Genomic DNA, 16901 nt, shown 5'->3' on the forward strand with positions numbered 1-16901 from the left:
CAGCTGTCACTCCAGAGTGGTGGGGAGTCAGAAGGCATCTGATGTGGCCTTGGGACTCGGTTTCCCCCCGGGGTGTTTGGGGCTGGCTACTTGTGGTCCTTGTTCTCTCGGATGCAGGCTGGTTGAGATTCACCAGTTTTTTGCAGTGACACAGAAATGCCCTCGCCTCACGGACATTTTTAAAGGTAAAGGCGGCATTTTACTGGGATCCTTACATTCGAGTCCCATAGCTTGTCCTGCATCCCTCTTTCCTTGAAGGGTGGACTGCCTGCCTTTTTTTAAAGCTCCAGAACACCGCGTCTGTTAAACCAGGATTTTTCCTGGTCTTTCTCAGGACTATGAATCTTTAGCTTGTCTGACTTTCTTAAATTACATCTGAATTGCATTATAGACTTATATGTTGTAACATTGCTTGACCCATTGCTTGGAAAACATACCACACACTGAGAGGAAGAGGTTAGCTCAAGAAGAGCTGAGGACATTTAATCCTATAAAACAAATAGAATAAAGGGCTTGGATCTGAGTTCACGTTCACTGGCAACGTTTTGTTTTCATTCATGTACATATTCCATCCCAGGGGGTCCCCCGAGGTCTGCAGTGGGCTGGGGACCCCGATAGGTGCTGGTATTATTGGATATACACTTTGACTCCAGCCAACCTGAGAGTCCGTTTTCCCCCCAGTACTTCTGCCTGTGTTTAGTCCCAAATATGGAAACAACAGGCAGGGAGAGGCCAAAAGCAGAGCTGAAATGGATCTTTTTCTTGTGGTTTAAGGATCAGCCAGTTGGAACCAAGGAGATGTTTTCTTAGGGTCACAGAAAAGTTTGAAAAACTATTCAATTGCTTTTGACACTCCCATGGAGATTACAGATTTATTACTGGAATTTGCTCACTTGATGGGCTGCCCTACAATGACTGTTATTTAGCAGCATATTCCTGCAAAAAAAAAATGTATTTACTGCCCTCAGCCCTATAATAGAAGGTCGCTGTGTGTTTCATGTCTTATCTTCACCACGTTAATGCTGGAAGTACCCAAAGCCTTTCTGTGGTGTTGGCATTGCACAGCTCCGGAATCCAGTCAGGGAAATGCCACACAGACTGGCCCACCACACGCCCCAGTGTCATGCACATTCCTAGCAAATGCTCTTTGATTCTGCAGCTCAAGGTCAATCAACCACAATAGCTTCTTCCTTGAGCTGCCTGACTCTCTTGGGAAATGCCAGGAAGCGTTTTGTAATTTATCCCAGAATCTCCGAGAGAGCCATAGGACCATTCCTCTTTTATGGAAGTGTGTGGCAGGGCCCTTTAGAACTGTGATTATTGAAATTTCCAGTGAAAAAGAATAGTGGTTTTGCTGAACCTTAATGTCTTCCTAAGTCCTCGGTGCCAGATGCACTATTTTCCTACTGGATGTGCCAAAACCACTAAATAGTTAAAACACATCAAATCATCTCAAAATGGCCAAAATTGAATTTTTTCCCCCCCAAAAAAAGAGCTCCTACTCAGCAAACCTCACAGTCATAATCCATAATAGAAAACTTCTGATTAGGCTAAAAATTAGGAAAACAGACATGCAACGCAAAAGACTCCAAATGTTCTCTTTGTGTAGAGGCTCAGAATAAGAACTAACAGAGAGAGGAGAGATTTAAAGGGGATGGTTACAGCAGTGAAAACCACAGCCACAGCACAAACAATTATTACGCCCTCCACAATGTGTTCTTAAGCTCAACATTTTTAGTGAGTTTTCCCAGCTCGCAGACCACCAGCAGGTGGAAGCCGGAGAAAGGAGCCTGCTCTTCACACCAGCGCTCTAGCATCTTCCATGTGGTGTGAGCTGCTCTTGGAACCGGCCATTACTTCTGAAGCGTCATCCAAGAGAGCTTTGGGGTCAAGCATCCCCAAATCTTTGGTATTAAAAATGTCAGCCAATAATCCTTGGGCTTAATAATAAGCTAACCATAGCTCCGACATCAAACAACATTTTAAATGGCATGCAAGGAGTAAAAAGAAAACCTTTCCAATTCACAAATGTCAATTACATCTAGACAACCGGGGGTGGGGGGTGGCGGGGTCGGCAGAGGAGATAGAGACAGCATCCCCCAGAGAGTCTGCGAGCTATATTCTCACACCTTGTTGCCAATAATGTGACCACACCTGCACTCTACATTTGCTGAGCCATGTTCATTTCTTGATAATTTCTCTTAATTACTAGCTTATCAAAGTCAATGTCAAGCGTCCCATTCACTGAACAGCAGTGGTTCTCAGCCCTGGCTTTTCCTTGGGATCACCGTGGGAGCTTTATAAATAACTGAGACCCAGGTGGCCCTCCAGACCAGTTAAATCAGAATCTCTGGAGGTGGGACAGGTGTCAGGAGCTCCTAAAACTCCCCCCGGTGATTCCAGCGTGTGGCAGGGTTGAGAGGCACTGCCATAGAGGGTTTGGGGTGAGGGAGGGCAGCAGAAAGTGGGAGCCAAGAGGGAGGTAGAACCTTCCACGGAGTACGAGCGTGGAGGACTCTGCAGGGTGCTGACTGAAGTTAGGCTGCCGTAGCTGAGCCAATGCCCTTCCCTCCTGATAAACTACCAGCAGAGGGTCAGCGTCCTTCAACTATGTATTGATTAGATTTTGAACAACTTGCCATTAATAATCTAAGCTTCTTGGCTGCAATTGACCAAAATATCACTGAGGCCTTAAGAAAGTGAAGGGGACACTGAGATAAGCATCAACAGAGAGGACCATACCAACAGGCTTAAACTCGGGGATGGGAGGAGGTGCGTTAGAATTTGCATTTCTAACAAGTTCCTAGATATTGCTAATACTCCTACGTACACACTTTGAGAATCACTGCTGTAAAGCATGAGACCCAGGATAGGAGAGGGCTGTCCGGGTCTAGGAGAGGCACCCCAGACTTCACCAGTATCCCTTCGTGCCCTACAGGAAGGAACAGAGCGTGGTCCCGAGAGGAGCTGGGATTTATTCTCATGGGTGTATAAAAGTGTGAGAGCCATCTGATGAAGTGATTACCTCATGAGAACAGACAGGGTTTTAAAAATAGAGATGCCTTTGGGTTGTTTGTTCCTAATATTTTTGCATTAGAAACTGGTAATATTTAAATCAGATTTAATTTTAGAGCCCCAACCGCTACTAGCATGAGACTGAAAACAATGGCAGTCACGTCTGTGAGAATCACGTCGTGTTCCAGTGTTCTGGACAGTGGACTTCTCTCCCCAGTAGCGAGCCACCTGTGCCTGCACTGAACAAGAGAAGGCCAAAGGCATGGGAGATGCTGGCCAGGGTCTCAGATACAACACTCAGGCATGCACCAAGGCAGCGTGGGCCAGAGAATGCAGAAATAGGGGCAGGGAACCTTTTGTGGTTGGTCTATAGCTGACCCCCAGAAAGGCAGGTCTGCTTAGAGGTTGTAGCGTTTTTTTATTTACTTTGAACTTCACTCTTCTTCTAATCATCTAGATTGGAGGCCATCGTGGCATACAGTGGAATATTCAGAATATTTCTAGTCACCCTTACTTCCCTGGTTGTTCCCTAGATAAAAAGTGGAGGCTTTTTGTGAAACTGCAGCCAGTGGGCGGGCCACAGCAGTGAACTCTACAAGCTCATAGGCACCTTCTTCTGTGTAAGGCCCATCACATACTCCTCTCACCTCTTCCCAAACCCCCTATGAAGTCACGTTGGACCTTTTGCCAGTTCTTGAATTCTGGGGCTCTGTGATGCCTTTCCTCGCCATCTTCCCTAACAAGCTCCTATTTATCCTTAAGAACCCTCCTCAGATGTTACTTCCTCTAGGAACGTATGTCTCTGGCGAGTCTGGTCAGGTAAGACTAAGTCCTCCTCCCATATCGCGCCCACTACCTGTCATACTTATCGCATTGTGCTAAGTATGTGACAAGTTCCTGTGCTGGCCTTTCCTCGCCTCGAGATTATTTGCTCTCGGAGGTTAAATGTTATTTTGTATTATTTGTGTCCCTAGCACCTAACACAGTAGCTGGCATGGCACCTGCAGGTTTAATGTTTAATTAATGGAATGAATGAATTCCAGTGTTTGAGTGGGGGAAAGCATTCGTCAAGTACCCAGTAGGGATGTGGGCTGGAAAACATTAACGCTCATTGAGTCACAGACGATCAGAGCTGGAGGGGACCTTTGCTATCACCTGTGGCAGTTCCTCGTCCTACGTCGGAGGAAGCTCCTTAAAGATACTGAGTGACCTACCCTAGAAGGAGAGCAAACTGGACCAAAACGAAGAGTTTCTGGTACCCTGACATATGTGATATTTTCAACAATAAAGATTTTCTTAAAAAGAAAAAAAAGAGTGTGGACTAGATCAGATCCCCTTTCCTACAGGTGATGGAACCAGACGCCATGGTGCCAACCTCTTGCCCTGGGGCGCATGACATCCGCCCTCTCCTGTGCTAAATCCAACCCAGAGAGAGTGAGAGTATGGACTAGATCAGATCCCCTTTCCTACAAGTGATGGAACCAGACGCCATGGGCGCATGACATCCGCCCTCTCCTGTGCTAAATCCAACCCAGAGAGAGTGGAAATGTTCTTTGCTGCAGAACATAACCTTCTTTGAGAGTCTCTGAGCAAGTGTTCTTCTCTAGGCCTGAACCCCAATTGAGTAGGAAGGTTTTCCTGGTTCTTCCAAAGCAAAGAGGCTATTTTGAGCAAAGTGGGTAAGGAAGAGGAATGGAAGCACCCAGTTCATGGTTCTAGCAGCAGGAGGCCCTTGTACCTCTCTGTCCTCGGCTTCTCTATGTGAGGGACTTGGGGCCACAGTGTCTTCATTGATATTTGCTTCTGTAGCACAAAATGAGAATTTTAGCAGCAGGAGAACCACTCGGGGGGCCCTTGTACCTCTCTGTCCTCGGCTCCTCTATGTGAGGGACTTGGGACTACAGCGTCTTCATTGATATTTGCTTCTGTAGCACAAAATGAGAAGGGGGTTGAAGGAAGGTAACTGGTGGGGATCCACAGTGGAAAAAGACTTGAAAAAGGCCCAGGGGAAAGGAGTTTGGGGCGTTGGAAAGGGGGGGTTGAAGGAAAAAGACTTGAAAAGGCCCAGGGGAAAGGAGTTTGGGGCGTTGGAAAGAGAATATAGACAGGAAGGGTAACAATGTCATCCTATAATTTTTTTCTTTTATTAGAGCTGCCACACCCTACAACTTCTGCAGCAGACACAATAGTTTAGTCGTTCATTCATTCATTCATTCATTCATTTAAAAAGTGTCATGTAACTCTCCTGCTTAAATCCCTTCACTCCCTTTCCATTACCCTTAGGATAAAACCATGGTTCCCAGCTATGTCCCTGCAGACCTGGCTCCTTCTACCTCATCCCAACTCATTTCCTAGGACTATTCCCTACTCACTCAGCAACTTCGACTTGTTTCTACCTCAGGGCCTTGGCACTTGCTGTTCCTTCTGCTTGAAATGCTCTCTCTCTCTCTTTTCTTCTCATCCTTCAGATCTCAATGTGAAGGCCACTTCCTCAGAGAACCCTTCACTAAGCATCCTGTCTACAGTAGCCCCTCGCCACTTGCCCGCTGTCATCACACCCCACGTATTTCCTTCATGGCATAAGAAGAATCTGAACATAATCTTATTTATTTACACAAGACTATAAGCTCCGTGAGAGCAGAGATCTTGTCATCTTATTCACTGCTGTGTCCCCAGCACCTAAAATAGTGCTTGGCACATAGTAGGTGCTCAGGAAATACTGCTGAATAAATGAGTAAAGCACCTATATATAAAGTTTACACAAGTGAGAAAATAGAAACCTTCCATTGCTTCCAGGAACTACAACCTAAAACTGGGTAGCATTTTTTTCTCCTTGAATGATCTCCATAGCTTCTGATGCCTGGAATTTGGCTTGTGCAATGGTTCTTGAGATTCCCATCCCAGTCCTGTAGAGCTCTCTGTTATCTGTCAAGTGGTCAGGTTGCCTGGATTTTCATCAAAGCACCAATTTACTCGCAAGTTCTAAGACTTTTCCTTCTGCATGTTATCTTAGGCTGGCCCAGGGTTGGGTCTACTACATCTACATGTGTGTGATGTACAGAATAATATCCATGTTGGTGCTGGATTAGGGGTCTGTTGGAGCAGGACTCTGGTGTGGGATTGGAAGCACCTATGCTGGGCATAAGATCAGCCAGACTGTGTCCCAGCAGAAACCAAAAGCGCTGGCACAAGATGCCACCATAGGTCTGTGCAAGGTCAGCCCCAAGCAGTTTGGGAAGCTGGGCTCTAGCTCCTTTCTGAGCTCTGATACTGATAAAATCCCAGAACGCAGGGAAATGGGGTTTGTCCTGTTGGCACATCCCTCCCTTCCTGCCTGGGGCACAGCTCTCCATCTGCCTGAGAATGTGGCGAAGTGCCCATCTCATGCCAGCTCTTTCCTCCCACAGAGTCCTGGCCCGTGGTCGTGCAGTCCAGGTGGCTGGATGGCATGCTGGACCCAAGCTCAGCTCAGCGTCCGGGCCCAATAACGGCTTTTGCAAGGAAGCAGCTTTCCGTCCTGGCCACACTGAGGTAAGCGCCGGGGGTGTCCATGTCACCGTGGTTCCTGGCTCTGGAACTGCCGGGAGGGCTGGGAATGAGCCCCAGGCTGGGGAAGGGGCAGTGGATCCCATTGCTGATCATAAGGCCTACCTCCAACACATGTGACTCTCCTGGCCCAGGTGGGAGAGGAAGTCCCTGTGCTCTCAGGGCTGCCAGGGACATGCTGGGAGTCTGAGCGCCCACCACTAAAGTGACAGGACACAGGGCCTCACATAGACAGAGAGCACCAGTCAGACCTTCCACGCAGCTCCTGCTCTCTCTGTGCAGGCAGCCTTATGGGATGCGAGGTCCTTGATCACTCCCGTGCCCTTGGCCATGGAATGGAGCGAGGGGAGAGCCCAGATGTGGAGGCAGAGGCCCGGCTCTGAGTTCCTTTCCCTCCAGATATGTGCCCATGTTCCAGTTACTCTCACCATGTCTGCTTCCTCCTCTACAAAATGGAAATAACAAGGCCTGCATCCCCGGCTTGTTGTGATGGTTAACGAGACAGTTAAGCCCAAGAGATGATAATAGGATCTCACCTCATTCATTTTAAGATGTGTCTCTAAGAACAAGGATCAGTAGATTCTGTTTCCATTCTGCCCTGCAGTGACCAATAAACCCGCAGGTGCCCGCACGTGCCAGCGTGTTCTGGCTGCTTATTTCCACCAGGGGCATTTTAAGTGCTTTCGGATCAAGTTTACTCGAGGCCCAGAAACCTGATAAACTAGATTTTAAAATAACTAAGTATCCAAATGTTTCCTGATATCTGGATCTGTGGCCTAAGGAGGGTAAGACGTACGGTCTGTTGAAAGGAATTTTCACTTTGATGTTGGGGGTTGAGTAAACCTAGCCCAGGACCCCAGCAATTACGACGTGTGTGGGACTTCAGGCCTCTGTCCCCCGGAAAGTGCTGAGCAACGTCAAGGGCCCACCTGTGGAGCCTGCCACTCACTCGCTGCATAACCCCGGGTCGCTTAGCCTTCAAGGCCCATTGCTCTGCTCTGTCAAGTTCAACGATGGAGCTGGATGGGTGGTTCTCAAACTGTGGTCCCCAGACCAGCAGCACCAGTATCCCCTGGGAACTTGTGAGAAATGCCGATTTCCGGGCCCCACCCCAGGCCTCCCAAATCAGAATCCGGGGGAGGGGCCCAGCAGCCTGAGGTTTAACACCTTCTCCGGGTGACTCCCATGCACTGCACCTCTGGACTTGAGACCCTCTGATGTCCCCTCCAGTCCCCCTGGGAAAAGCTAGCAAAGGGCTGGGTGCCTTTCTCCACCGCAGCCTTGGTCGGGGCTACCTCCCCGGGGAGCTGAGGAGCCGCAGAATCCCTCACACCCCACACAGGCCCCGACCACTGAGAGTGTCTGAGTCTACAACTGAAGGCAGCAGCCGCTTACATTTACAGCGGAGGCCGAGTGTAAAACAAGACATGACCCTTGACCCACTGTCATAATGTGGCGAGTGAGATGGAGGAGGAGGAGGAGGCTGGATTTCCTCAGCCGCAGGAATTTCCTCTCACTAACACGCAGTGACCTTGACTCACTGATGCAATCTCTGGCCCGAGCATCACTAAGAGCTCTTGGCGCTAGCCCCTGGAGGCGGGAAGGATCTACTCCCCTCTGCAACGCACCTCCGAAGGCAGGTGGCCAAGCCTCCCCGTGCCTCAGCCCTCCTATTTGGGCCAGTCGCTTAGCTCTGTCCAGCAGCTTCATCCCCTATTCAGATGAGGCCAAAACCTACGCAAAGCTCATTCACCTGATGCCGGAATGTCTCTTCTTATTGCCCGGTGTGAGGTACCCCTGGCCCAGGAAGAGATGAAAGAGTTGGGCAGCCTGTTCGTACCTGGATAAACCTGGATAAAAGGCACCGGTGGGTTCCCCCCACTTAGTCATTTATCTTCCATTCTGGGAGGAGCAGGGCCATCAGGGAGCATTCACACATTCAGCCTATCTTCACGGCCCCTCATTCAGCTCACGGAGCTCTGCTTAGTGGAGCCCTGGTCAGGATTGTCATCATTTCAAAGGTTGTTATTAAAAATAATAAGATGAAAGTCCTGCCGGGTTCACTCCAACTAAGGAGAGAATGTTCTTTTGTAAACTGCGTTGTGCATTATATCACTGGAATAGAAAACACACTCGTTTCTTCTTTTTTTTTTTCTACTGATGATTTTTTTTAAAGGAAGACTTTTTTAGTTTAAAAAGATTGTAAGGGCACACTATGGTAAATCAAATAAATATTTTTTAAAAAATAACACCTTTTCCTCTGAAACTCAGATGAGAGTATCTTCAAATCTTAATGAAACTGTCTGTCCATGATGCAAATTCCCGCTGAGAGTGCACGCCAGCAGGCCCCACTGCTATGTGCGAACGGTGGGCTGAGAGGGACCATTAGCCTGTGAGAGCTTTGCCAAGGCCGCTCAGCAGAGCTGGAAGCTTCGTGCAGGCAGACCTCATTGTATCACGCTTCGCTTTGTCGCGCTTCCCAGATATTTCGTTTTCATCGGCATCGAGGCAAGAACCTCCACCAGCAAAAGATTACCACTCGCTGAATGAAGGCTCAGATGGCGGTTAGCATTTTATAGCAATGAAGTCGTTTTTAATGAAGGTGTTATACATTGTATTTTTAGACACAATCCTATTGCACACTTCATGGACTATGGAAAGGGTAAACATAACTTTTATGTGCACTGGGAAACCAAAAAATTTGTGTTATTTGCTGTATTGCAATATTAGCTTTATTGTGGTCATCTGAGACTAAACCCACAATATCTCCAAAGTGTGACTGTAATTGCTTAAACTCAAAGAGGGTCAGAGTTGGAAGCTACCTCAGATGGAGAAGTTAAGGAGCACTGAAGGGACTAAGAGTGGGGGGACCCACCAGTGCCTTTTATCCTGCCACATACTCAGATTCTTAGAGGCGGAGCTAGCTGCGGGGGCAAGGTCACCTGACACAACAAAGATGAACAGGATGTTCTGCCCTCGGGGAGGTTGCCCTCTAGAATATCGGTCGCCAACCGGTGGTCCGTGGACCACTGGTGGCCCATGAGGTCCGAAAGGTTGGCTACCACTGCTCTAGAAGGAAGGATAAGAGAACACAACTGTGACAAGAGACTGGAGGAAATGCTTTTAGAATGGAGAGGGGGAGAGTTTGTCTCTTTGGAAACAGGAAGAGCTCCCCAGTGGAGGTGGCATCTTCGTTGGGTGTTAAAAGACAACAGGAAGGAGTCCACCCAGCAGAGATGGGAGCAGAAAAGACACAGGGAGGGGCGGCAGGGAGTATGCCTGGGACAGAAGAGTCTGAAGGGGCCAGTGGTGGGGAAGCACAGAGCAGACGCTCCGGGGAGGAGTTCTGTTTACCCGGAATGCAAAACGTGTGAGGCAGTGAAGGCGGGCAGGGCCTGACGTGCGGCTGAGCAGTCCCACTGGCTAGTGAGACAACCGGCTCACCACTGGGTGCTCAGAGCGGGCTGATATGCTCAGAACAGCACCTTACGAAGGTAAGTGGGGCGGCCAGGGGTAGCAGGCACTGGGAGAAGAGAGATGAGGGCCCAGGTATAGAGGGGAGAGATTACAGTTTCAAGAGATGCTCCTGAACCAGAACCCACAGGGCTGGAGGGAGGGCACGAGACAAGAGCGGAGTCCGGTGCTGAGCCCAGGTCCGGAGCTGGAGAGTGAAGGACAGTGGCCCAGGCATGGAGAAAGGGGCATGCGCAGAAACACACGGAGAAGGATGGGGAGAGGGGTCAGGAGACAGTAGCCGTGGAACGGCTGCGTAATCAGCGAGGGGCCCCAGTGGGCTGCTGCTGCTGAGGAAAGCGGAGGAGGTGATGGTCTTAGAGGGACTGTTTCAGATGCCTCGCTTTTAAGGTGTCAGTCTCCAGGCATCAACAACATAGCAATTTCAGGTGAATCCTTAGAAGAGGATGAGAGCACCAATGGGGAGACTGGAGTGAAGTGGGAACCCCTGGAAAGGGGAAACAGGGAGCAATATGGCCCTTACTGCCATCAAAACCCTACAGTGCAGTCCTTTCTTTCATTTCCTTATCCAAATTATCTATTGGATAGGTGGTATCTGTGCCCGGCTGGATAAATTATCTATAATTAGGGTAGAGAGGGATGAATATCAGTTTCAGTTCTTCTCCCTCCATCTACCTAATGAGAGATACCGTGTACTAAGAAGCAGAGAGAAATGAAGCATGAAAAGGAGCCAAGTAGAGGGCTTGACTTCGCTGCCACCTGAGTGATGAGCTCTTTGACAGCCGCTGGGCATTGATCGGCCCGGCCACTGGCCAACAGAACCAGGCGTGGTCAGCAGTCCCGACGTGCCCCAACCCCCTGCACGGCCGGCTGGAGAACTGGAGCAAACATGAGTGTTTTCAAAGTGACCAAAGAGAAAAGAATGTGATGGTCTTGCTCTTGGTATCTGATCAAAGAGCTAGTTTCCAGATGCAGAAAAGCACGGTACTGAGCGGAATGCATCGCTTTAAAGCAGTAGGAACGCTGGGTGTGGCCACAGGCACAAAATCCAGACATGCGCTATGGTGGACAGAAGGCAGATGGGGAGCTGCCCTGGCCATCCCCGTTCACTCTTCCGTCCCTTCTCCTGATAGTTGTTGAGGACCTATTACATGCCAGGCACTGCCCATGGCCCTGGGATATTTAAATGCAAAAGGCACAGCTTCTAACGCGCTCTTGGGGAGACAGGCGTGTAAATGGTTATCCGCAGCACTAGGAGGGTGGTAGGGTTATGCGCAGGCAGGCGACGAGGGAGGCGCCCACCCAGGGATGGAGTGACTAGCTGGTGTGGCACAGCTCTGCCCTCCCCCCAGGCACAGCCAGTGGGGGGCCAGGCTCCAATCATTACACTTTGAAAGAAGCCTGATGGAGGTAAGACAAGGTGCTATGACAAGATGTAGACCGAGTGAGCTCGGGGCGTGAAGAAGCAGCTATATAATTCAGAAAGATGAAGTCTTTGGCCACAGGATATGACAGTGAGTCAGCGTTAACGCGGATTTTATGAGCGCCTAATTAATCCTATCAACAACCCTGCGAAATGGTGTTTATTGCCAACTTGTATCAATAAGGAAACGAAGGCTCAGAAAGATTAGTGACTTCCTTTTGTTAACAAGTAGCCAAGCTGGGAATCCAAACAAGGTTTTCTAACCCCAGGTCCAATGCAGAGTTCTTTCCACTACATTGGTTTAGTAGGAGAGAACACACGAACACACACACACACACACACACACACACACTTCCGAAGTTGAGAATGGAAAGAGATCACTTTTGATTGGGGTGATCTGAGAAGGTCTCAAGATGCAGGTGGTATCTGTGCCCGGCCGGACAAGCAGGCAGGGAGCAGAAGGACCCATGGGCATGGGGAGGGGAGGTGGGGGAAGGGATAGACTTGGAATCTGAACACCCTCTACAGGGGATGCTCTTACCCTGCTAAGAAGACCTGGGGAAGCTTCACAGAGGAGGTGACAATTGATATGAATCTATGCATGTGAACAGAGGCTCACCAGCTCAAGAAGAGAGCTAGTGCCACAGCTAATTGACCCGGGTGGCGGGTGGCTGGTTACTGGTGGGCAACCATACGCAGCTTGGAGCCCGTCTGGCTCATGCTCAGGGCTTGCACTGCCTCTTGAAGAGAGACAGATATGCCACTTGATCTCTTCTCATTAAGAACAAATAAAAGAAAGGACATGTTGAAGAATGAAAGAGAAAGTGAGGGCGGAAGGAAAGCATGGAAGGGTGGACTCGCCCAGTAAAGGACCAGGTTTGAATTCTATTTCTATTCCAGTGTGTGTGAGTGACTTTAAGCCTCTTGGTTGATTTTCTGTGGATCACTTTCCTCGTATATGGGAGGAAGAGGATAAATCCTAACCTAACTCACAAACTAATGAGAAATTAGAAGTGAACATATTTGAAAAGTTTCACAACAACACACAGAGAGGGAACGTTATCAGCGTCACGTCATAGGCGAGGCCTGCGGCTGACCAGACGGGCTGGCTGACTAAGATGGTCTCAGAGCCACACAGCTTTTGGCAAACGCGATGCTTCATGGGTTCATAATAAGTGTCCGGAGTCACGGGATCTCAGAGCTAACACAGTGCAGCTCTGAAGAGGGTGTGTGTTCTTGCTAAGGCTTCCAGACATGTCCCAGGCAGCCCTGCCCACTGCCGTCCCGGGGAGTCAAGCTGTTGGGCAGGAGAGGGGAGAGGAGGCCCACTCACGCGCTGCCTCCTGGTGCACATGCATGTGCACACGCACCCGCTCACGGCTGCCTCCAGCTGGCAGGCAGAGAGCTCCAGGGATTCTGTGAGCGATGCTTCCACGTTCATACCAGGCCACAGGGCAGACTTTCAGGGCCTCTGCCCCTTCCTGGAAAAGTGCACCCCTGAGGGGATGACCTCATAGCCGGGTGTCTGAGCCAGGCCTATTTATGCCTGTGGTCCCAGTGTCATTGCTCCTAGCACCCCCTTTCCCTCTCGAAAGTGTCCCGGCTGAAGGTCATTTCCAGGGTCCCCTTGCCCACGGCCTCCCGGGTGAAGCCTCCTTGTGATCCTCTTGGGAGGCTGATTCAGCGCGACCCAGACTCTGCCTTCCTCCGTGCATGACCCTCGTTTCTGCCTCGTTTCAGGTGCATAGCGTGATGTCCATGTTGTTCTACACTCTGATCACAGCTCTTCTGATCGGCATCCAGGCAGAACCACAGGCAGAGAGCGATGTCCCAGCAGGGCACCCCGTCCCCCAAGCCCACTGGACGAACCTGCAGCATTCCCTCGACACAGCCCTCCGCAGAGCCCGCAGCGCCCCGGCCCGGGCGATAGCCGCCAGGGTGGCAGGGCAGACCTGCAACATCACTGTGGACCCCAAGCTTTTTAAGAAGCGGCGACTGCGCTCACCCCGCGTGCTGTTCAGCACGCAGCCCCCGCCTGTGGCCGCGGACACCCAGCCGCTGGACTTGGAGGCCGGTGGTGCGGCCTCCTTCAACAGGACTCACAGGAACAAGCGCTCCGCGTCCCACCCCATCTTCCACAGGGGGGAGTTCTCGGTGTGCGACAGCATCAGCGTGTGGGTGGGGGACAAGACCACGGCCACGGACATCAAGGGCAAGGAGGTGATGGTGTTGGGAGAGGTGAACATCAACAACAGTGTGTTCAAACAGTACTTTTTCGAGACCAAGTGCCGGGACCCCACTCCCGTGGACAGCGGGTGCCGGGGCATTGACGCCAAGCACTGGAACTCGTACTGCACCACGACGCACACCTTCGTCAAGGCACTGACCATGGACGACAAGCAGGCTGCCTGGCGGTTCATCCGGATAGACACGGCCTGCGTGTGTGTGCTCAGCAGGAAGGCTGGGAGGAGAGCCTGACCGCACACCAGCCCCGCCCCAGCTCCCTCCACTCTCCTGGGCCCCTCCCTACCTCAACCTGTAAATTATTTTAAATTATAAGGACTGCATGGTAATTTATAGTTTATACAGTTTTAAAGAAATATCATTATTTATTAAATTTTTGGAAGCATCCTGTGTGTTGCCACTCCGGTCATTTTCCCCAGGGTGACCATCTGCAAGTTTGGGGGGCGGGGGGAGGGAGAGGTTGTCCGTAGCAGCCCTTGGCTCCCCTGAAAGGCCTGCCTGGAGCCCTCAGCCCACCCCAGCCGGCACTGCCGCTTCCGGGAAGGCTAACTGGTTTCAGATATTAGTCCACAGTGGACGTGATTAGGAAGGGAAGTCTGCTGGATGGCAACTTTGTTCTGCATTCCAGAGCCAAAGCTTCCTAATCCTTGGATTACCTGCCCCTCGGCCTGGATGCATGCGCCTTGATTGCTCCACTCGGGGAGTCTGTGGGGCCTCATCAGAAGGCTCCGTCCTGGGGGGACCCACTCACTCTGTAGGCAGGAGAAGACTCACACCAAGGACCCGAGAGGCTGGCCGGCTTCTAGGGGAAGATCTGCAAAAAGCTGAGGCGCTATTTGGCAGAGCTGCACCGAAATAACCACATGAGGCCTGTCACGGTGGATCTGATTTCACGGTTCGGATTGTCTTAGTCCTTAAATGGCTTGTCTTCAGCTTCTCCTCCAGCCGCTTCCCACAGAAAGACTTCTTTACCCGAGGAAATAGTAGGGCCTCCACACTCTTGCTACCCACGAAGGGCCTCGCAGCCCTTCTGATGTCAGCCTCTGCTCAGGGGAGTCAGAGACCTGCCCTGAAAAAAACTTGAAAATGTTTCCGTTCTGATTGGGTGATTTTCACAAGTGTCTGAAGGTGGGCAGGGTCATGGGATCTCAGAGAGAGGGTGGGGGTAGGAAAGACACAAGTAAATGGAGCGAAAACCGACACAAATACACCAGGCAAGGTGGGCCACGCCAGGGGAACAGTGCCTTTCCGCTGCTCCCCAATAGAGGAGCCAACAGGGGAGAGAGGAGGGCGGGAGGGTGTGCGAAGGGGGACACGGAGCAGGAGGAGGGGGAAGGTGTCATCTCACCTTTACCAGCCTCCCCTGCCTCCAAGAGACCCAGCACCCTGGGGGGGTCTTCTTTTTTGGAGGGATAGGTGCTAATCAACACTGACAACATCAAGAGCATCTTGTCTTAGAGAGAGATGGAGGTGACAGAGATGGAGGTGACAGAGAGACTCCAGATTACAGTCCAGAACAGGACTCCAACCAGCCTCAAGCTGCCACTTTGCCCTGTAACTTTTTTGTTTGTTTGTTTTGTATTTTCTCTGAAGGCACAACTACCTCCCCTCAAGAGAGAGACTTACACTGAAATGGGAGTTTTGCTCTCCCCCCGCTTCCCTGACCCTAGTTTTTATGAGAACTGGCCCAAATTGTCCCTCTGATATAAAAAGCAAATAATCATGCTTACTCCTCTGTAACTCTCCGTGGCCCACCCCACCCCCAACCCAACCCAAATAGGGCGAATTAGAAACGTCGAGAGCTTTGGCACGAGAGGAATTTGATTAGGGCGAAAGCATGATGAAATGTAGCCTGCTTTTCCTATCAACGCTACTGCAACTAGAATAAAGATTTATGTTAAAGAAACACCAACCAGAACATTCTGGTCAGATAAAGACTGCAGGGGGAGAGGCCTCCCACTGACCCGTGTCTGCGGCTTTTCACTGGGCACCAGCGCCAGGGCCTCAGCCATTCTGGCCCCTCTTAACAAACAGTCCCTGGGCGCTTTCTCCTAGGGCTGCTCAGGCCTGCTGGGCCCCGGGGGTGGTGAGAGAGGAGGGGGGCGGGGGCATTGGGAAGCTGGCTTTGTCTCCACCAGCGTGGAGTCTGGATCTGGGAGCCACTCCACACTTCAGAGCATGGGTCCCCAAGACCTGGAGGGAAGACAGCCTCCGAGGAAGGATGGAGGCCGAGGGGTGGGTAACGGAGGCCCCCTGACCCCACTAACCACGGCCCTCCCCAAAGGCAGCATTGGCTGTAGGCCGAGCCTGGAGCCAATGTGTTCACACACCGCATGGGATTATCAGTTTGCCTGAACCGAGGGGTCCAAAAACAACCCTGAGCCTCGTGGTTTCTGCAACTCGGACTCTGCCCCCCACACGGGGGGCTCTGGCTTCCAGACCCACCCGGGCTGCCCCCAAGAGGCCGTCCTGGGTCGCCAGGCCCCAGACGCTTGGACACATTGAAAAACGGCTCAAAACCACCCGCTGTGTTCTGCGCAGGAGCAGCAGTGGCAGGTCGGTCTTGTAAACGTTCCCTTTGCTCGCCTCACTGAGGTTTTCGGGCCCGGGTCACGGAAAGCCCCGAGGTCAGAGCAGATGCCTTCCCCTCAGCAGCTCCCTCTCCAAAGCGTCCCTCCAGCAACCAAAGTCCCTGCCGCCTCGGCCTGACACAGCCCAGCTCTCCTAGCGACGACGCTGAGGCAAAATGCTGGATCTGGGAGACGGAGCCTGACCCTAGTTCAGTAGTCGGCAAACTCATTAGTCAACAGAGCCAAATATCAACAGTACAACGATTGAAATTTCTTTTGAGAGCCAAATTTTTTAAACTTAAACTATATAGGTAGGTACATTGTTATTAACTTAATTAGGGTACTCCTAAGGCTTAGGAAGAGCCACACTCAAGGGGCCAAAGAGCCGCATGTGGCTCGCGAGCCACAGTTTGCCGACCACGGCCCTAGTTCATGTTCCAAGTCAGTCCTCTGACCCCCTCCCACCTCAGACCCCAGCCTCCCTGAGACCTGCTTTCCCCTCACAGACATCCTGCAGCGGGAGACAGGTCTGCAACACAACCAAACGGCTCTTTTCATTCCCATGAACCCCAGGACTGCTGTCCATCTCACCACCGTCTCGGCATCATCTGCGTGATGGGAGCAGGGGC

General features: G+C 51.1%; 1 protein-coding gene across 1 annotated transcript in view; it reads left to right on the top strand.

Moving 5' to 3' along the window:
• NGF (nerve growth factor (beta polypeptide)) overlaps nt 1–14087 on the top strand; it is a 51964-nt gene extending 37877 nt beyond the window's left edge. The window contains exons 2-3 of the mRNA XM_005859963.2: nt 6423–6546; nt 13199–14087. Coding sequence (XP_005860025.1) covers nt 13211–13936 — 726 coding nt within the window. The 5' untranslated portion in view covers nt 6423–6546; nt 13199–13210 and the 3' untranslated portion in view covers nt 13937–14087. The remainder of the gene's footprint in view (nt 1–6422; nt 6547–13198) is intronic.
• Nucleotides 14088–16901: the final 2814 nt, after the last annotated feature.

Source organism: Myotis brandtii, unplaced genomic scaffold, assembly GCF_000412655.1.
Source record: "Myotis brandtii unplaced genomic scaffold, ASM41265v1 scaffold131, whole genome shotgun sequence".
NCBI lineage: Eukaryota > Metazoa > Chordata > Mammalia > Chiroptera > Vespertilionidae > Myotis > Myotis brandtii.